This window comes from Lepidochelys kempii, chromosome 4, assembly GCF_965140265.1.
Source record: "Lepidochelys kempii isolate rLepKem1 chromosome 4, rLepKem1.hap2, whole genome shotgun sequence".
Lineage (NCBI taxonomy): Eukaryota > Metazoa > Chordata > Testudines > Cheloniidae > Lepidochelys > Lepidochelys kempii.
The window spans coordinates 122,529,589-122,551,392 of NC_133259.1; the positions used below are offsets into that span (position 1 = coordinate 122,529,589).

A 21,804-nucleotide genomic window follows, 5' to 3' on the forward strand; every position below is an offset into this window, starting at 1 on the left:
GTCGTTAAGTGCTCCTTTTGTTTCTCGATCATCCAGGGGCCCCACTGGTTGTTTAGCAGGCTTCTTGCTTCTGATGTACTTAAAAAACATTTTATTACCTTCTGAGTTTTTGGCTAGCTGTTCTTCCAACTCCTTTTTGGCTTTTCTTATTACATTTTTACATTTAATTTGGCAGTGTATGTTCCTTTCTATTTACCTCACTAGGATTTGACTTCCACTTTTTAAAAGATGCCTTTTTATCTCTCACTGCTTCTTTTACATGGTTGTTAAGCCACAGTGACTCTTTTTTAGTTCTTTTACTGTGTTTTTTAATTTGGGGTATACATTTAAGTTGAGCCTCTATTATGGTGTCTTTGAAAAGTGTCCATGCAGCTTGCAGGGATTTCACTCTAGTCACTGTACCTTTTAATTTCTGTTTAACTAACCCCTCATTTTTACATAGTTCCCCTTTCTGAAATTAAATGCCACAGTGTTGGGCTGTTGAGGTGTTCTTCCCAATACAGGAATGTTAAATATTATTATATTATGGTCACTATTTCCAAGCAGTCCTGTTATAATTACCTCTTGGACCAGATCCTGTGCTCCACTCAGGACTAGATCGAGTGTTGCCTCTCCCCTTGTGGGTTCCTGTACCAGCTGCTCCAAGAAGCAGTCATTTAAAGTATTGAGAAATTTTGTCTCTGCATTTCGTCCTGAGGTGACATGTACCCAGTCAATATGGGGATAGTTTAAATCCCCCACTGTTATTGAGTTTTTTATTTTGATAGCTTCTCTAATCTCCCTTAGCATTTCATCATCACTATCACTGTCCTGGTCAGGTGATCAAAAATAGATCCCTACTGTTATATTCTTATTAGAGCATGGAATTACTATCCATAGAGATTCTTTGGAACATGTGGATTCATTTAAGATTTTTATTTCATTTGATTCTACGTTTTCTTTCACATATAGTGCCACTCCTTCCCCTCCCTCCCCCCCCCCATGACCTAGAATCATAGAATCATAGAATATCAGGGTTGGAAGGGACCCCAGAAGGTCATCCAGTCCAACCCCCCTGCTCAAAGCAGGACCAATTCCCAGTTAAATCATCCCAGCCAGGGCTTTGTCAAGCCTGACCTTAAAAACCTCTAAGGAAGGAGATTCTACCACCTCCCTAGGTAACGCATTCCAGTGTTTCACCACCCTCTTAGTGAAAAAGTTTTTCCTAATATCCGATCTAAACCTCCCCCACTGCAACTTGAGACCATTACTCCTCATTCTGTCATCTGCTACCATTGAGAACAGTCTAGAGCCATCCTCTTTGGAACCCCCTTTCAGGTAGTTGAAAGCAGCTATCAAATCCCCCCTCATTCTTCTCTTCTGCAGGCTAAACAATCCCAGCTCCCTCAGCCTCTCCTCATAAGTCATGTGTTCCAGTCCCCTAATCATTTTTGTTGCCCTTCGCTGGACGCTCTCCAATTTATCCACATCTTTCTTGAAGTGTGGGGCCCAAAACTGGACACAGTACTCCAGATGAGGCCTCACCAATGTCGAATAGAGGGGAACGATCACGTCCCTCGATCTGCTCGCTATGCCCCTACTTATACATCCCAAAATGCCATTGGCCTTCTTGGCAACAAGGGCACACTGCTGACTCATATCCAGCTTCTCGTCCACTGTCACCCCTAGGTCCTTTTCCGCAGAACTGCTGCCTAGCCATTCGGTCCCTAGTCTGTAGCTGTGCATTGGGTTCTTCCGTCCCAAGTGCAGGACCCTGCACTTATCCTTATTGAACCTCATCAGATTTCTTTTGGCCCAATCCTCCAATTTGTCTAGGTCTTTCTGTATCCTATCCCTCCCCTCCAGCGTATCTACCACTCCTCCCAGTTTAGTATCATCCGCAAATTTGCTGAGAATGCAATCCACACCATCCTCCAGATCATTTATGAAGATATTGAACAAAACTGGCCCCAGGACCGACCCTTGGGGTACTCCACTTGATACCGGCTGCCAACTAGATATGGAGCCATTGATCACTACCTGTTGAGCCCGACAATCTAGCCAGCTTTCTACCCACCTTGTAGTGCATTCATCCAGCCCATACTTCCTTAACTTGCTGACAAGAATACTGTGGGAGACTGTTAGCCGACGGCCAAGGATGTTTGGTGAGGTGCCAGCTATGCCCGTTTATACCACCCGTGACTTTAACCGCTAGGACGCACTGTCCCTTCGCGGCGGGCAGCCCGGGCTAGGCTGACGGATGCCCCAAGGTCCTAACCACCCGTGACTTTAACTGCTAGAGCTCAGAGCTCCTTCGCAGCGGGCAGTCAATACTGACTGACAGGTGCCCCAATGGCAGCACTAAGAGCCTCTCCACACCCGTGACTTTAACTGCTAGAGCTCAGAGCTCCTTCGCAGTGGGCAGCTAGGATTGACTGACAGGTGCCCCAAGAGTTTGCCCCGTGGAGGCGGCACAACTCAACGCTAGGCTCTTAGTACTCTCACCTAATGGCCAGGCTTTAGAGCCAAAACGGCTGAGGTTCTTTAATTGTGTTGGCTGCTTTACAGCTGCTAAACCAGAGAAAACAAGTCAGGCTTATGCATAAATGGTTACCAAAATTTATTAAGCTAGATTCTAATCATGTGGTTACAAAATTGCTAGTGCCTACTTATTTAAATGTAGAGATGTTACACACACAAACAAGTTACAAAACTGAAGCCACAATCCCAAAGAAAGAAAACAAAGTATAGAGCTCTATTTCAAAATATGTGTACACTAAAGATAGGAGATCAGGTGTGGGTGCTTCTTACCCTCCTTGCATCTCTCGATTCCAGCGGTGCCAAGCCAGGATCGGTCACTCAATTCCGCGGAAAGACGAATAAGGGACAAGGCATAGGGACCCTCTTAGCTGCAGAAGCCTTGGGAGGCTGTCACTTATCTGACCAGCAGATAGATAGTGAAAAGCACTCAAAAATCATGGTGCTATAGGTCCCCTACTTATACCTCTGTACTCCTTTATTCTCTTTCTCCTTTCTTATGCCAAATTGAGGCTGGTCTGTCGGGGTGACGCCAGCTTTTGCAAGAGTAGTTTACACTTGCAAAGGAGAGAAACAATAAGTTTCGACTACTGGACATTTCTTTTATCAGGGTAAATATTTTCCCACCTAGGATGTTGGTGTGTGTGCATCACGCTATTTAGTTGGGGCTAAGAGCCATGTCTGTCACAGGGCCTCTGCCTGCTGTGAGCTTAATCGTTGTATCTGTTCCCAGAGGCACACTGTAGCAGCACACCTGTGCTTTCACAGCTTCAAAGGCTGTGCTGGAATATATGTTAAGTGCCCTGTTCCTGCTTCCTCCTGTGTTTCCAGCAATGCTGGTCTGAGGGGCGGGGGCTGGCTGTCTGGCTACAGAGACCGTGTCAAAAGCTTTGCTAAAGTCAAGAAACAATACATCCACTGCTTTCCCTTCATCCACAGAACCAGTAATCTCATCATAAAAGGCGATTAGATTAGTCAGGCATGACCTTCCCTTGGTGAATCCATGCTGGCTGTTCCTGATCACTTTCCTCTCATGCAAGTGCTTCAGGATTGATTCTTTGAGGACCTGCTTCATGATTTTTCCAGGGACTGAAGTGAGGCTGACTGGCCTGTAGTTCCCAGGATCCTCCTTCTTCCCTTTTTTAAAGATTGGCACTACATTAGCCTTTTTCCAGTCATCCGGGACTTCCCCGGTTCGCCACGAGTTTTCAAAGATAATGGCCAATGGCTCTGCAATCACAGCCGCCAATTCCTTCAGCACTCTCGGATGCAACTCGTCCGGCCCCATGGACTTGTGCACGTCCAGCTTTTCTAAATAGTCCCTAACCACCTCTATCTCCACAGAGGGCTGACCATCTCTTCCCCATTTTGTGATGCCCAGCGCAGCAGTCTGGGAGCTGACCTTGTTAGTGAAAACAGAGGCAAAAAAAGCATTGAGTACATTAGCTTTTTCCACATCCTCTGTCACTAGGTTGCCTCCCTCATTCAGTAAGGGGCCCACACATTCCTTGGCTTTCTTCTTGTTGCCAACATACCTGAAGAAACCCTTCTTGGGACCTGTTCTGGACCTGTTCTGTCCAGAACAGGACCTGTTCTGTCCTTCTGATATATTTTGTACCCCGGAATGATTGTGTCCCATTGATTGTCCTCACTCCACCAGGTTTCTGTGATGCCTATTATATCAATATCCTCCTTTAGCACAAGGCACTCTAGTTCACCCATCTTATTATTTAGACTAAGGAAACTGTAACCTTTATTAAAAGCGACACATGAAATGTAAAAGTGAAACTTTTTTTTTTAAAGGAACTGCACATGAAATCACAAGTGGTCTGGCTTCCTGAGCACCATGCCTGCTACTGTCTCTAAACCCATCTCATTGCCTTTCTCCTTCCCCTTCCCAACAAGGGGGGGGAACAGGTGCGGAAAATTTTCTGGAGTAGACAAACCAGGGACGTCTCCTGTGCAGGGTTTGGGGCTTCTGGGCTTCAGGGATTGCTTCAGGTAACGGTTCGTTGTTCCCCTCCTGCATGTTCAAGGGGTTTCCTTGTTAGGGGTTTAAGGTAGTAGTGGAGGGTGTTGTGTCGGGAGTCCTGCAGGCTCCTCCCAATCACTTGCGGGTGTGGGTCCTCTGCTTCAGTAGCACCCTGGGCAGCAGCTAGAAGAGGAGGAGTAGCAGAGGTGGAGTCCCAGAAAGTAGCAGTAGTCACAGCAGCAGGTGGGCCCCAAATTCGTTTGGCCATCAGTTGTATTAGTGACTGCATCGGCATGCTTCCATTCTCTTTGGGCAAGCTCCTGTTTCCTTTAAGCCTTCTCCTGTTTCCTTTGGGCATGCTCTCTTGCCCTGTGGCATGGATTCTGTGTGTCTTCATGCTGAAGAACCTGACCCTCCCATGCCAGGAGAAACTCAAATGGCTCCTGGTCACTCCTGTCCATGCAATGAGCATGTACTCTAGAGCAGTGGTTCTCAAAGCCGGTCCGCTGCTTGTTTAGGGAAACCCCCTGGTGGGCCGGGCCAGTTTGTTTACCTGCCGCGTCTGCAGGTTCGGCCGATCGCGGCTCCCACTGGCTGCAGTTTGCCACTCCAGGCCAATGGGGGCTGCGGGAAGGGCAGCCAGCACGTCCCTCGGCCCGTGCTGCTTTCTGCAGCCCCTATTGGCCTGGAGCGGCTAACCGCAGCCAGTGGGAGCTGCAATCGGCTGAACCTGCGGGTGCAGCAGGTAAACAAATTGGCCCAGCCCACCAGGGGGTTCCCTGAACAAGCAGTGGACCGGCTTTGAGAACCACTGCTCTAGAGTCTTTCTCCATCTGCCTCTGTCATCTCTGTGGTGATATTCCTGCCCTCCTAGCAAAATGGTTTTCCTCTCAGCAGCTGAAGGGCCTTCCAATTCTTTTTTTATTCATTTAGAAAGAAGCTAAGAAATCCCCACACATAACATAACGTTGTTATAGAAGGCCACATGTCTGTACTTTTTTGCATTTCAAGAATGCGACTGTTAGACTGTTCTTTGTTCTCAAACAACTTTTGCAGCTTCCAAAGAAGGAGCCGAGGCTAATAATGGTAAGATACATCTAGCAATGTTTTAAAAATATTATAATGTTTACAGTGTCTCAAGGGGGCAGTTGGAGTGGAGTTCAGTTCCGTCCAAGAGTTATGTTACCAGGTGTCAATTTCTTCTTTAAAGGCTGGTCATCAGAGATGCCTTTTCAGTCCTTGGAGGAGAGCCAACAATCTATGCCAGAGAAATGTTTCTGCTAATTGTCACCTGTCAAGGTTCCTCCCGCACTCTGAACTCTAGGGTACAGATGTGGGGACCTGCATGAAAACCTCCTAAGCTTACTTTTACCAGCTTAGGTTAAAACTTCCCCAAGGTACAAATTAATTTTATCCTTTGTCCTTGGAATATCCACTGCCACCCCCAAACTCTACCTGGGTTTACTGGGAAATGCAGTTTGGATACATCTTTCCCCCCAAAATCCTCCCAACCCTTGCACCCCACTTCCTGGACAAGGTTTGGTAAAAATCCTCACCAATTTGCATAGGTGACCACAGACCCAAACCCTTGGATCTGAGAACAATGAAAAAGCATTCAGTTTTCTTACAAGAATACTTTTATTAGAAATAGAAGTAAGTAGAAGTAAAGGAATCACCTCTGTAAAATCAGGATGGTAGATACCTTACAGGGTAATTAGATTCAAAACATAGAGAATCCCTCTAGGCAAAACCTTAAGTTACAAAAAAGACACACAGACAGAAATAGTCATTCTATTCAGCACAATTCTTTTCTCAGCCATTTAAAGAAATCATAATCTAACACATACCTAGCTAGATTACTTACTAAAAGTTCTAAGACTCCATTCCTGGTCTATCCCCGGCAAAAGCAGCATATAGACAGACACAGACCCTTTGTTTCTCTCCCTCCTCCCAGCTTTTGAAAGTATCTTGTCTCCTCATTGGTCATTTTGGTCAGGTGCCAGCGAGGTTACCTTTAGCTTCTTAACCCTTTACAGGTGAGAGGATTTTTCCTCTGGCCAGGAGGGATTTTAAAGGGGTTTACCCTTCCCTTTATATTTATGACACGCCCCCCACATCTCAGCTAGAGTGAAACACTGGCTGGGATTTCTTCCTAGAGCTCTAGGAAAAACAGAGTTAATAAGACACATGCATCTCTAAATATACTACCAAGTACATAAAGACTAACAATATTTTCCACATCTCAAGGACGATTTTAAGCAGTTGATTCTGGGAAACTTTCACGGGAGAGTGCATCATCCACTTTGTTAGAAGCTCCTGAGATGTGTTGGATGTCGAAATCAAAATCTTGGAGAGCTAAACTCCACCGAAGAAGTTTTTTGTTATTTTCTTTGACGGTGTGAAGCCACTTCAGTGCAGCTTGGTCGGTTTGCAGGTGGAAACGCCGTCCCCAAACATAGGGGTGTAGCTTTTCCAGAGCGTAGACAATGGCGTAACATTCTTTTTCAGTGACTGACCAGTTGCTTTCCCTCTCAGACAGTTTTTTGCTGAGAAACACTTACAGGGTGGAATTCTTGATCAGGTCCTTTCTGCATTAAAACTGCTCCCACACCACGCTCGGACGCATCTGTGGTTACTAGGAACGGTTTGTCAAAGTCTGGGGCCCTTAGTACAGGGTCAGACATGAGTGTCGCTTTAAGCTTGTTAAAGGCTTTCTGACACTTTTCAGTCCACTGAACGGCATTTGGCTGTTTCTTTTTGGTTAGGTCGGTCAGTGGGGCGGCGATTTGGCTGTATTGCGGTACAAATAGTCTGTAATAACCAGCCAAGCCTAAGAAGGATTGAACCTGTTTCTTTGACTTTGGGACAGGCCACTTTTGGATAGCATCCACTTTGGCCTGTAGGGGGTTGATAGTTCCTTGACCCACCTGGTGTCCAAGGTAAGTTATTCTGTTTAGGCCTATTTGACACTTCTTAGCCTTAACAGTTAGTCCTGCCGCCCTTATGCGCTCAAGGACTTTTTGTAGATGTTCCAGGTGGTCTGCCCAGGAATCCGAAAATATGGCCACATCGTCAAGGTAGGCGACTGCATATTCTCCTAATCCTGCTAGGAGACCATGTACAAGTCTTTGTAAGGTGGCGGGTGCATTTCGCAGCCCGAAAGGGAGTACATTAAATTCATACAGCCCGAGATGTGTGGTGAAGGCTGACCTTTCCTTGGCAGATTCATCTAGCGGTATCTGCCAGTACCCCTTGGTTAAGTCCAAGGTAGAGATGAACTGGGCCTGTCCCAGTTTCTCTAATAGTTCATCTGTGCGTGGCATTGGATAGTTGTCTGGGCGAGTTACAGCATTTAGCTTACGGTAGTCCACGCAAAAACGTATTTCCCCATCTGGTTTGGGAACTAGAACCACTGGAGATGCCCATGCACTTCCAGAGGGGTGGATTACACCCATCTGTAACATATCCTGGATCTCCCGTTCTATAGCAGTTTTAGCTTGAGGAGACACCCGGTAAGGTTGGACTCTAATTGGGTGAGCATTACCTGTGTCAATGGAGTGGTATGCCCGTTCAGTCAGTCCTGGTGTGGCTGAGAACGTTGGCGCGTAGCTAGTGCACAGCTCCTTGATCTGCTGTCGCTGCATACGCCCAAGGGTCATGGAGAGGTTCACCTCTTCCACACCACCAGCACATTTCCCTTCGTAGTAGACACCTGCAGGCCACTTAGCGTCCTCTCCTCCCTGGGCTGTAAACTGACAAACCTTTAATTCTCTGGAATAAAAGGGCTTTAGAGAATTAATATGGTACACCTTAGGCTTTCGGTTGGAGGTGGGGAATGCTATGAGATAATTAACAGCTCCCAGGCGCTCCTGGACCGTGAATGGCCTTTCCCACGATGCTTCCATTTTATGGGCCTGGAGCACCTTTAAGATCATGACCTGGTCCCCTACTTTGAAGGAACGCTCTCTGGCATGTTTATCATACCAGGTTTTTTGCTCTTTTTGAGCATCCTGTAAGTTTTCTTTAGCAAGGGCTAAAGAGATTCGGAGGGTGTTTTGTAGGTTGGTTACAAAGTCCACAATGTTAGTTCCTGGAGAAGGTGTAAATCCCTCCCATTGCTGCTTCACCAACTGTAATGGCCCCTTAACCTCACAGCCATATACAAGTTCAAATGGGGAAAACCCTAAACTGGGGTGTGGTACAGCTCTGTAAGCAAAGAGCAACTGCTGCAACACTAGGTCCCGATCATTGGAGTGCTTATTTATGAATTTACGTATCATGGCCCCCAAAGTTCCATTAAACTTCTCCACCATGCCATTTGGTTGATGGTGGTAAGGAGTGGCAACCAAGTGATTTACCCCATGAGCTTCCCAAAGGTTTTCCATAGATCCTGCCAGGAAATTAGTCCCTGCATCTGTAAGGATGTTGGAGGGCCAACCTACTCTGGCAAAAATGTCTGCTAGTGCCTGGCACACACTTTTAGCCCTGGTGTTGCTTAGAGCTACTGCTTCCGGCCATCGGGTGGCCAAATCCATGAAAGTCAGTATGTACTGCTTTCCTCTGGGTGTCTTTTTCGGAAAAGGACCCAGAATATCCACAGCTACTCGCTGAAATGGAACTTCAATGATGGGGAGTGGCTGGAGAGGGACTTTGACCTGGTCTTGGGGTTTTCCCACTCTTTGGCATACTTCACAAGACTGGACATAGATAGAAACATCCTTGCCCATTCCCTCCCAGTGGAATGACCCCCCCAAACGGTCTTTGGTCCTGTTCACCCCAGCATGGCCACTAGGGTGATCATGGGCTAAGCTCAAGAGGTTGGCCTGGTATTTAGTTGGAACTACCAACTGTCTTTGAGGATGCCAGTCTTCCTGGTGTCCACCAGAAAGAGTTTCCTTGTATAAAAGTCCTCTTTCTACAACAAACCTGGATCGATTAGAAGAGCTGAGAGGCAGTGGGTTGCTCCGTGCCACCGTCCAAGCTCTCTGGAGGCTTTCATCTGCTTCCTTTTCGGTCTGGAACTGTTCCCTTGATGCTGGAGACATCAGTTCCTCATTGGATTGTGGACCTATGCTTGGTCCCTCTGGAAGCGATGTAGGGGATGGGGCTGTTTCCGTTGACTGTGAACCGTTCTCCGCTGGTGCACTATGTTGGGATTCAGGCTCCAGCTGAGCCTCTTGTGAAGGGTTATCGGCTGCTGTTGGTTCAGGTTCGGTGGGGCCCTCTGGTGTTGAGGTTGCAAGTACTGGATTCAGTGCTGGCAAATGGTCTGGTGCTGGTTGTTCTGCTGGTTCCGGTTCTGGGACTGGTTCCATCTGGGTCTCTGGGACTGGATCCGCTACTGCTGTTGCAGACATTGGCCTGGGGTCCGGGTCCATCACCTCTGACTGGGTCCTGATAGAAGTTTCCGGAACAGAGCTAGGCCTCACTGCTTGTTTAGCCTGGCTACGGGTGACCATTCCTACCCTTTTGGCCCACTTCACATGATTGGCCAAGTCTTCTCCCAACAGCATGGGGATGGGATAATCATCATAGACTGCAAAAGTCCACGTTCCTGACCAGCCCTGGTACTGGGCAGGCAACTTGGCTGTAGGCAAATTGAAAGAGTTGGACTTGAAGGGTTGAATCGTCACTTGGATCTCTGGGTTGATTAAATTGGGGTCCACTAAGGAAGCATGGATAGCTGACACTTGTGCTCCGGTGTCCCTCCACACAGTGACCTTCTTCCCGCCCACACTCACAGTTTCCCTCCGCTCCAAGGGTATCTGGGAGGTATCTGGGCCTGCGGACCTCTGGTGTGATTCCGGTGCAATGAACTGTAATCTGTTGGGGTTCTTGGGGCAGCTGGCCTTTACATGCCCCAGCTCGTTACATTTAAAACATTGTCCAGCTGACGGCTCACTGGGGTGAGGACGGTTGCTGGAGAACGGGTTGGTGGGACGATAAGGGGTCTGGAGGGTTCTTTGGGAGGTAGGTGGGGCTTTGGGAGGCCCCCGGTAATAGGGTGTGGTCTGGGGTTGTCCCTTCTGGTCTCCGCTCCAACTGCGACCAGTTTTCTTCTTCTCTGCCACCTCCACCCATCTGGCTCCAATCTCTCCTGCCTCGATTACAGTTTTGGGCTTCCCATCTAGGATGTATCTTTCTAGTTCCTCAGGAACACCCTCTAAGAATTGTTCCATTTGCATTAGGAAGGGCGAATTTACTGGAGATTCAACACTTGCTCCTGATATCCAGGCATCCCAATGTTTTACAATGTGGTAGGCATGTCGGGTAAATGACACGTCTGGTTTCCACCTTAGGGCTCTGAACCTCCGACGAGACTGCTCGGGTGTTATCCCCATTCTGACTCTCGCCTTGGATTTAAACAGTTCATACTTGTTCATGTGTTCTTTAGGCATTTCAGCTGCCACCTCAGCTAAGGGTCCACTGAGCTGCAGCCTCAGCTCTACCATGTATTGGTCAGTAGAGATGTTGTACCCAAGGCAGGCCCTTTCAAAGTTTTCTAGGAAGGCCTCAGTATCATCGCTTGCCTTGTAGGTGGGGAACTTTCTGGGATGGGGAGTGGTACTTGGAGAAGGATTGCTAGGGTTTGTTGGTATATTCTGCTGAGCCTTTACCTTCTCCATCTCCACTGCATGCTTCCTCTCTTTTTCCCTCTCCTCCTCCAGCCGCATGAGTTCTATCTGTCTTTCATGTTCCCTTTGTTTTTCCTCAGCCTGAAATCTGGCTAATTCCAGCTTTCGTCGAGCTGTGGATTTTGTCATCCTAACCTCTCTGTTTTTAACTAACTTTACACCCAAGGTTTAGAAATAAACAAACAAAACTTGGCTGTAAAATTTTGCTGTGCTGGAATAGAATACCTATTCTCTGATAGTGAGCAGTTTCAGCTGCTTTCTGGACCTCCTTTCCAGCAGCCCCAAAAGAAAAAAAAATTCCTTTTTAAAATCTGTATTTCTGGTTCAAAAAATCTCAAATTGATCTCAAAATGATTTCAGGTTAATCCCACCCCTCTGCCACCATGTCAAGGTTCCTCCCCCACTCTGAACTCTAGGGTACAGATGTGGGGACCTGCATGAAAACCTCCTAAGCTTACTTTTACCAGCTTAGGTTAAAACTTCCCCAAGGTACAAATTAATTTTATCCTTTGTCCTTGGAATATCCACTGCCACCCCCAAACTCTACCTGGGTTTACTGGGAAACGCAGTTTGGATACATCTTTCCCCCCAAAATCCTCCCAACCCTTGCACCCCACTTCCTGGGAAAGGTTTGGTAAAAATCCTCACCAATTTGCATAGGTGACCACAGACCCAAACCCTTGGATCTGAGAACAATGAAAAAGCATTCAGTTTTCTTACAAGAATACTTTTAATAGAAATAGAAGTAAAGGAACCACCTCTGTAAAATCAGGATGGTAGATACCTTACAGGGTAATTAGATTCAAAACATAGAGAATCCCTCTAGGCAAAACCTTAAGTTACAAAAAAGACACACAGATAGAAATAGTCATTCTATTCAGCACAATTCTTTTCTCAGCCATTTAAAGAAATCATAATCTAACACATACGTAGCTAGATTACTTACTAAAAGTTCTAAAAAGAAAAGGAGTACTTGTGGCACCTTAGAGACTAACCAATTTATTTGAGCATAAGCTTCCGATGAAGTGAGCTGTAGCTCACGAAAGCTTATGCTCAAATAAATTGGTTAGTCTCTAAGGTGCCACAAGTACTCCTTTTCTTTTTGCGAATACAGACTAACACGGCTGTTACTCTGAAACCTGTAAAAGTTCTAAGACTCCATTCCTGGTCTATCCCCGGTAAAAGAAGCATATAGACAGACCCAGACCCTTTGTTTCTCTCCCTCCTCCCAGCTTTTGAAAGTATCTTGTCTCCTCATTGGTCATTTTGGTCAGGTGCCAGCGAGGTTACCTTTAGCTTTTTAACCTTTTATAGGTGAGAGGATTTTTCCTCTGACCAGGAGGGATTTTAAAGAGGTTTACCCTTTCCTTTATATTTATGACATCACCCCTCTACATATTGCTGCTTGGAGGGGTTTGGTCAGCTATGAAGTTGGACCAAGTACATTTGTGCTGCTGTTGAACTTCAAAACAAGCTGGTATTTCTGCTAAACCAGACATTTGCTGAAATGAGCTTACAGGCAGGGCCGGCTCCAGGCACCAGTGAAGGAAGCAGGTGCCTGGGGCAGCCAATAGAAAGGAGCGGCACACCATCAGTTATTGGGGAGGCACGTCTGGGTCTTCGGCGGTGAGTCCTTCATTCCTTCCCTTCCACCTCAGCAGGAGCTCAATCGGGATTTTTTTTTTCCCCGCCGCTTGGGGCAGCAAAAAAGCTGGAGCCGGCCCTGCTTACAGGATTGGGAAGGCAATTTGACAGGAAACTGATGATATTCTAAGCCTGCAGATGGAGCTTCCATGGAACAGGAGAAGCAAACCCCTCCCCCCGCAATTCCAGCCCCCCGCAGCATCAGAATATCCAGTCCCGGTGTCCCCTGAACAGTGGTGAAAGGCTCAGGGAAAGAAAGACACACACCACAACTTCTTTTTGTTCCTTGAAGCTTCCAATCAACACTGCAAGCCACTCACCTGTCCATTGCAAAAGGACATGGCATTGTGTTTGTGCTACCTCCAGAGTGCATCTCTCACCCACCCACATTTCTCATGGCTTCTGCATCATTGGAACAGTTTAAAAAAAAAAGTAATCTTCAAAGAGAGTGAGGACTGCTGTGATGTTCCTCAGACAACCAAAGGATTCCCTTTCCCTTCCTGTACCTAACACACGTGCACCTTTGTGCCGCGTGGCTCACAGTTGTAAGATGACAGGAAGACTAAGGTGGGGCAGGGTTAACTCAGGTAAATCACTTAAACTCTTTTGTAATCTTCAAAGGAGCCAAAGACCGCTGTAACTTTGGACAACAATCAGGTTTCTACAACTGTCCTATCCTCAACTGGGCTCTTTCCAAACCTGCCCTCTTCCCTTTTCCCTGGTCCACAGGGCCCCAGGACTATCACTGACAGCATGCTGGCTGAGAAATGTACAGGCACAAGGGTAGTTTAAAAGTCTTTTTTATAGCCTCTGCCAATATGTAATAGTGGTTCATACAAATTCTATAAAATCATTGCTTTATAGCTGCCTTTGCTTGGGGACCATTTTGGGGTGATGCAGAGCCAGGCGCTGGGCTTAAAATCAGGTATATCGCATTAGAGCAAGAGGGGATACTGGCAGGGAAGGTGGGGGGGTCTACTGTAATTTACCAGTCTTGGGTGCTCATTCCTGCCATGCCTCGGGGTCCTCCTCAGGCTAATTGGGGGGCTTGCTCAACTGGCTTCTCTGGGTAGAGGTGCAAAATGACACGCTCCTCTTCATCTGGGTCTTTCAGGTATTCCTCCATGGTCCCTTGCTGCCTCCTTGCCTTGCCCTGGCCCTCATCAGCATCCTGTCAGATGATGAGATTGGCAGGGTTGAGGAGGGGGTTGACCCACTTCAGGCTCTGTACTGTGAGCCCTGGAGAGCACCCTGTCCAGTTCATCATAGAAAAGGCACGTATGACGATCCCATCTGGAGTGAATGTTGGAGTCTTTTTGCTCTACGGTACGGAGCCTCAGGTGCTTCATGTGTTCCTAGCATTGGGCTGGAGTCCAGAGAATGACCACTTTCTCCAGCCTCTGTAACATTTCCTGGTACAGGAGAAGACATAGAGGATGGTATTCTCTGACCACACATGTATCAAGACTGCTGTGTGCTTGGCAGAGCAAGTGGCTGCTCTCCAAACATTATCCATGGTCACCTGTACTGATCAAAGGAGTGCAGTGAAAAATCATTCTCAAGTGGTCAGCACAACTTGCTACTAGTGGTGACAGCAGGGCAACAGGGACCTTTTATAGATGTGGGTAAAGGGTAGGCAGAAAAGGGTTCACTGCATTGTGGGAATGGGGCTGGAGGACCACCGACAATTTTTCTTCTTCTAGTGCTTGTTCATGTCCATTGCATTGTAGGTGTGTGTGCTCGCCACATGCACTGGTACCGGAAGTTTTTCCCTCAGTGGTATCCATAGGGGACCGGCTCGGGTGCCCTCTGGAGTGGCGCACGTATGCACCGGTATAAGGGACGCAAGCTGCTCCCCCTCCCTCAGTTCCTTCTTACCACCAGTGATGGTGCTGGAATGTCTCCTTGCCTTGGCAAGCTTACTCCTCTCAACTGTGCCTAGTTGTGAACTTTTTGTATATTGTTGTTAAAAACTTTGTTGTTACAGGTTTATAGTTCCCTTAGTGTAGAGTTAGTGATAGTTTGTTAGTTCCAAATGGGACTTAGCCTAGGGACGGGCATACCCCAGTGACTGTTGCAAGAAGCCCATGCTAGTCAATGATCACCATAGAAGCTGTCTGAAGTGTTTAGGGGAAATCCACGTTAGCGACAAGTGTTGCATCTGCAAGAACGTCTTCCGCGGACCAAAAAGGAGCGGGACATTAGTCTCTGAGCACTACTTATGGAGTCGGCCCTTGCACCGGCCTCAGAGCCGACCGGATCAGATAATGCTCCTAGCACCATGGCTCAGTGTGGAGTGCGCTGCTGACACCACCCTGGCATGGCCTTGCCAGCATTGGTTTGGCACGCTCATGGACCTGGCAGTGGCAGCCCCATGGCCACTTCCCAGCCGCCCAGACCTACTCTTGCGGGATTACGGTCAGCTCCTGCATCCAAACCTTGCCTCTCTCCACCTCACAGCTTGGATGCTGGGTGGCTGAATCCAGAGGAACAGGCTTGCTCTAGTCAGGTATAGCAGGTTCTCTTGGAAAGCAGAAAGCCCTCCACTAGAATGATTTACCTGGCAAAGTGGAAGCATTTCTCCTGCTCGGTGTCAGAGTGCAACATCTCCCTGACCCAGTCATCTCTGCAGACCGTCCTGGATTACCTGTTCTACATAAAGCACCAGGGCCTCGCCTTCTCTTCGATCAAGGAGCACCTGGTAGCCATACCGGCTTTCCATCCTCACATCCAGGGTAAATCGGTATTCTCGCATGAGATGCCGATCAGGTTCCTGAAGGGCCTTGAAAGGCTCTTTCCGCCAATCTGGGACCAGGTTCCCCAATAGGACCTTAACCTTGTCCTCTCCAGGCTCACGGGGTCCGCCATGGCTTCTTGTTCCCTTTCCGACCTGTTATGGAAGGTCACATTCCTTGTAGCGCTTACCTCGGCAAGGCGTGTCTCCAAGATTAAAACCCTCACTTCAGAGTCCCCGTACATGGTATTTTACAAAGACGAGGTCCAGCTGTGGCCCCATCCAGCTTTTCTGCATAAGGTAGTGTCTCACTTTCGTGTCAACCAGGATATCTTCCTCCCAGTGTTCTGCCTGAAGCCTCATTCGACCAAAGAGGAGAGGTGGTTGCACACTCTGGATGTCAAGCATGTCCTGGCATTCTACCTGGAGCACACCAAGCCCTTCTGCAGATCGACCCAGCTCTTTATCGCGATAGCTGACAGGATGAAGGGCCTTCCGGTGTTCTCTCAGAGAATTTCGAATTGGATTATCATAGAATCATAGAATATCAGGGTTGGAAGGGACCTCAGGAGGTCATCTAGTCCAACCCCCTGCTCAAAGCAGGACCAATCCCCAATTAAATCATCCCAGCCGGGGCTTTGTCAAACCTGACCTTAAAAACTTCTAAGAAAGGAGATTCCACCAGCTCCCTAGGTAACGCATTCCAATGTTTCACCACCCTCTTAGTGAAAAAGTTTTTCCTAATATCCAACCTAAACCTCCCCCACTGCAACTTGAGACCATTACTCCTTGTCCTGTCCTCTTCTACCACTGAGAGTAGTCTAGAACTATCCCCTCAGGAACCATCTCTCAGGTAGTTGAAAGCAGCTATCAAATCCCCCCCTCATTCTTCTCTTCTGCAGACTAAACAATCCCAGTTCCCTCAGCCTCTCCTCATAAGTCATGTGTTCCAGACCCCTAATCATTTTTGTTGCTCTTCCCTGGACTCTCTCCAATTTATCCACATCCTTCTTGTAGTGTGGGGCCCAAAACTGGACACAGTACTCCAGATGAGGCCTCACCAATGTCGAATAGAGGGGGACGATCACATCCCTCGATCTGCTGGCAATGCCCCTCCTTATACACCCCAAAATGCCATTGGCCTTCTTGGCAACAAGGGCACACTGCTGACTCATATCCAGCTTCTCGTCCACTATCACCCCTAGGTCCTTTTCTGCAGAACTGCTGCCTAGCCATTCGGTCCCTAGTCTGTAGCAGTGCATTGGGTTCTTCCGTCCTAAGTGCAGGACCCTGCACTTATCCTTATTGAACCTCATCAGCTTTCTTTTGGCCCAATCCTCCAATTTGTCTAGGTCCCTCTCTATCCTATCCCTGCCCTCCAGCGTATCTACCACTCCTCCTAGTTTAGTATCATCCGCAAATTTGCTGAGAGTGCAATCCACACCATCCTCCAGATCATTTATGAAGATATTGAACAAAACCGGCCCCAGGACCGACCCCTGGGGCACTCCACTTGACACCGGCTGCCAACTAGACATGGAGCTATTGATCACTACCCGTTGAGCCCGACAATCTAGCCAACTTTCTACCCACCTTATAATGCATTCATCCAGCCCATACTTCTTTAACTTGCTGACAAGAATACTGTGGGAGACCGTGTCAAAAGCTTTGCTAAAGTCAAGAAACAATACATCCACTGCTTTCCCTTCATCCACAAAACCAGTAATCTCATCATAGAAGGCGATTAGATTAGTCAGGCATGACCTTCCCTTGGTGAATCCATGCTGACTGTTCCTCATCACTTTCCTCCCATGTAAGTGCTTCAGGATTGATTCTTTGAGGACCTTCTCCATGATTTTTCCGGGGACTGAGGTGAGGCTGACTGGCCTGTAGTTCCCAGGATCCTCCTCCTTCCCTTTTTTAAAGATTGGCACTACATTAGCCTTTTTCCAGTCATCTGGGACTTCCCCCGTTCGCCACGAGTTTTCAAAGATAATGGCCAATGGCTCTGCAATCACAGCCGCCAATTCCTTTAGCATTCTCGGATGCAACTCGTCCGGCCCCATGGACTTGTGCACGTCCAGCTTTTCTAAATAGTCCCTAACCACCTCTTTCTCCACAGAGGGCTGGCCATCTACTCCCCATGCTGTGATGCCCAGCGCAGCAGTCTGGGAGCTGACTTTGTTAGTGAAGACAGAGGCAAAAAAAAACATTGAGTACATTAGCTTTTTCCACATCCTCTGTCACTAAATTGCCTCCCTCATTCACTAAGGGATCCACACTTTCCTTGGCTTTCTTCTTGTTGCCAACATACCTGAAAAAACCCTTCTTGTTACTCTTGACATCTCTTGCTAGCTGCAGCTCCAGGTGCGATTTGGCCCTCCTGATTTCATTCCTACATGCCCGAGCAATATTTTTATACTCTTCCAATCTTCCACTTCTTGTAAGCTTCTTTTTTATGTTTAAGATCCGCTAGGATTTCACTGTTAAGCCAAGCTGGTCGCCTGCCATATTTACTATTCTTTCGACACATCGGGATGGTTTGTCCCTTTAACCTCAACAGGGATTCCTTGGATTACCACCTGCATCCATACTTGTTATGAGTTGGCTCAGGCTGTGCCTCCACTGATTGTGAATGCCCATTTGACTAGGGTGCAGGCATCTTCGGCTGTCTTCCTGGTGCATGTCTCTATCCAGAATATATGCCGGGCCATGACGTGGTCTTCACTACACACATTCACGATGCATTATGCCATCACTCAGCAGGCCAGAGATTATGCTGGCTTCAGCAGAGCTGCTTGCAATCAACACATCCATGAACTCCTACCCGCTTCCAGTGGTACTGCTTGGGAATCACCTACAATGGAATGGTCATGAGCAAGCACTTGAAGAAGAAAAGAGTTACCTTTTCGTAACCGTTGTTCTTCGAGATGTGGTGTTCATGTCCATTCCATTCCTTCCCCACTATCAGAGTTTCTGGCAAGAAAGAACTGAGGGGGCGGGGAGCTGGCGGCGCCTCTTATACTGGTGCATACACACACCACTCCAGTGGGCACCAGAGCTCATCCTCATCCACTGCAGGAAAACTTATGGCACCAGTGCATGTGACGAGCACACTCACCTACAATGGAATGGACATAAGCAACACATCTAGAAGAACAACAGTTACAAAAAGGTAATTCTCTTTTCTCCCTCCTCCTTCTAACAACCTTTTATGTACTTGAAAACAGTTACCATATCCCCTCTCACTCTTCTCTTCTCCAGACTAAACAAATCAAGTTTTTTCAATCTTCCCTCAAAGGTACTGTTTTCTAGACCTTTAATAATTGTGTAGCTCTTCTTTGGACTTTCTCCAATTTGTCCACATCTTTCCTGAAATGTGGTACCCAGAACTGGACACAATACTCCAGTTGAGGCTTAATCAGCGTGGAATAGAGTAGAAAAATTACTTTTTGTGTCTTGCTTACAACACTCCTGCTAATACATCCCAAAATGATGTTTTCTCCCCCCCTCCGCCCCCCGTGTTGTACTATTGACTCATATTTAGCTTGTGATCCAGTATGACCCCCAGATCCCTTTCTGCAGCACTCCTTCCTAGGCAGTCATTTCCCATTTTGTATGTGTGCAACTGATTGATTGTTCCTTCCTAAGTGGAGTACTTTGCATTTGTCCTTATTGAATTTCATCCTATATACTTCAGACCATTTCTCCAGTTTGTCCAGATCATTTTGAATTTTAATGCTATCCTCCAAAGCGTTTGCAACTCCTCCCAGTTTGGTATCATCCACAAACTTTCAGTGTACTCTCTATGCTATTATCTGTGCATATAAATGTCTCAGCATGCATATGAATTTACATTACAATGAGTATTTCTCTTTATATATCACTTCGAAGAATGAGACACATGTGCTCATCATTAGCGTAATTGTACCTCTTCCAGGAAGACTACATGTTTATGGGCCAGATTGTGATCCTGTTATTCACATAGAGTAGTAGTTCACTCCACATTCGGTCCCATTTACTTAATAGTACTACTTGTGGATTCACGTAGTACTCATGGTGAATAACAGTATCTCACCCTGGCCCAATTTCATAATTAAAATAAGCTTATATTGGAAAGATTTTGTGTTCTGCCTTACAGGTTCAAGGCTTGTGGAAACTGTTTTGCACTTTGGAGCTTCCCTTGATAAAAATTTTGGCAGGTAAGAAAATGTGAGTAAAATATAAGATTGTTCAACAATTTTTTCAGACAGCATTTTCTAGTATGATTTATAATGCTTAATAGTTAAATAGAACATTGCACCTTTAAAGTGCTATATAATCATCATATCATCCTCACAACACTTCTCTAATGCTATTTTCCTCATTTTACAGATGGAGAAACAGAGCTTCAGACAAAACTGTCAAATTTGGGTGCCTAAAGATAGGCACTCAAATCCATATTTAGGTATCTAGAAAAGCGTACCTCTGAAAATCAAGCCATTTTTCTAGGTACTTAAATATGGACATATGTGCCTAATTCTGAACTTTGCACCCAAGTTTAAAAAATTTGTCCTTTGTGACTTACTCAGGGTCACATTGCAAGTCAGTGGCAAAACTGGGAGTAGAACCCAGGAATTCCTGGTTCCCAAGGTGGTGCTTAGTTCATTATACAACACTATTTTTTAATATTATGGCTTGAATGTAGAATTGATGCCTCTAAGGTTTTTTCAAAATTGTATTTTGTTCTCAGTTATATACTTGTATTTACAGTGATGGAAACCCATAAAATACATGTGAATAAAGAAGAACTAAAAAGAACATCAGAGATTCTAGGGGTAAACTATTGTATTTCCTTTTTTGAAATTGTGCTACATATAGTGTGAGGACCACTCCCCCATTGACTGGGAGAGGACAAGATTATAGTTAGAAAATTATTTTAACATTCGTTTCCATTTTGACTTTGTAATATGTTCTCCAGTTAACAGTCCTGTAACCCGTAGGCTTTTGTTGTATGAAAGTTCAAATATAGGTGTGGGTCCTCTAATGTATTGTAGCTAATGATGAGTTAACTTAAAGTTGGGATAACTTTAAATTTATTTATAAAAGCAAGACATAGATCTATTTGCCAAAACCCCTTATACGGCAGACAGTTTATTGTTTTATGGGTAAATTGTTTTTCTGATTTGAGTGTCCATTCACCAGACCTCTTTGTTCCTATCTTTGTTCTTATCTGTTAGTATTCCTGCTTTTGGAGTAATACTTTGGGAAGAAGGTATAACAAAGCCTTCTAGGGTCAGATTTGACGACCAAAACAAGTATTTTCATAGGTTTGCCTCCACATAGGAATTGCCATGCTGCAGTATTGCCATCTCCAAAATTAAAAAAAAAAATCATGAGTCAACCCCCCTGCCTTCCAACATCATGAGATTTAAAAGTAAATATTGTGTTTTAGTCTTTGATTTTTTGAATTCCCCTTGCCCAACCTTACTGTATGTGTGTGACAATTAGTGTTGGCAACTCTCCCAAATTTATGAATTACAGTGATTTTAGCTCCTGTTGCCTGAGGGTGCGGAGTTCCCGCTTCTCCCTAAAACCACAAAATTCTGATCTATTAAGTCTCCCACCGTCACATCTGCTCATCCCCTGCAGTCGAGCAATTAATTCTGCCCCTCATTCCCCACTATCAGTTCTGCTCCCTGACCTCCCCTCGGGTTTTTCAGCACCCTCTCTCAAGGCTGGAGTGTGTGTGTCTACTGGGGCTTTTCCACCCCCTTATTCCCCTCTTACTAGGCTTGGTGTTGCAGGGAAGGTGAGGATGGGGGAATATTAGGAAGTAGACTGACCCAGAGTTCGCAGAAGGGGCAAAGGGAAGAGGGAGCAGAACCATCCTGAGCTGCCAGGATGTTTCTCCTGTTTCCTCCCCACTGCCTCTCCTATGAGAATGGTCTCAGCTGCTCCCTCTCCTCTACCCCTCCATTCTTCTGGCACCTGAGAGAAGGGGAAAGAGAGATATGGCTAACTCTTGCAACAGCTCTGATTGGAGGATGGGGAAGTTGGGGATGGCAGCCAGTCAGAGGGTGTTTTCCTCCCAGTAAAGAATGAAATTTGCTAAAGGGGTGGCACATCTTGCATCATAGTGAGACTGGCTCCAGTCTCAGCCAAAAGCAGGTTACTTGTGAGAAAATCGCAAGAGTTGGTAGACCTTATACTAGATCAGACCTGAGATCCAGCTGGTCCAGTATCCTGTCTGACAGTGGCCAGTACCAGATATTTCAGAGAAAGGTATAAAATCCCTGCAATGGGCAGATGTGTGATATTCT

The 21,804-nt window shown here is 46.5% G+C and overlaps 1 protein-coding gene across 1 annotated transcript in view; it reads left to right on the forward strand.

Annotated features, from left to right (window-relative positions):
* Positions 1 to 21,804, forward strand: part of POLN (DNA polymerase nu) — a 236,184-nt gene that overhangs the window by 76,211 nt on the left and 138,169 nt on the right. The window contains exons 10-11 of the mRNA XM_073343208.1: positions 19,644 to 19,704; positions 20,255 to 20,319. Of these exons, the coding sequence (XP_073199309.1) occupies positions 19,644 to 19,704; positions 20,255 to 20,319 (126 nt within the window). The remainder of the gene's footprint in view (positions 1 to 19,643; positions 19,705 to 20,254; positions 20,320 to 21,804) is intronic.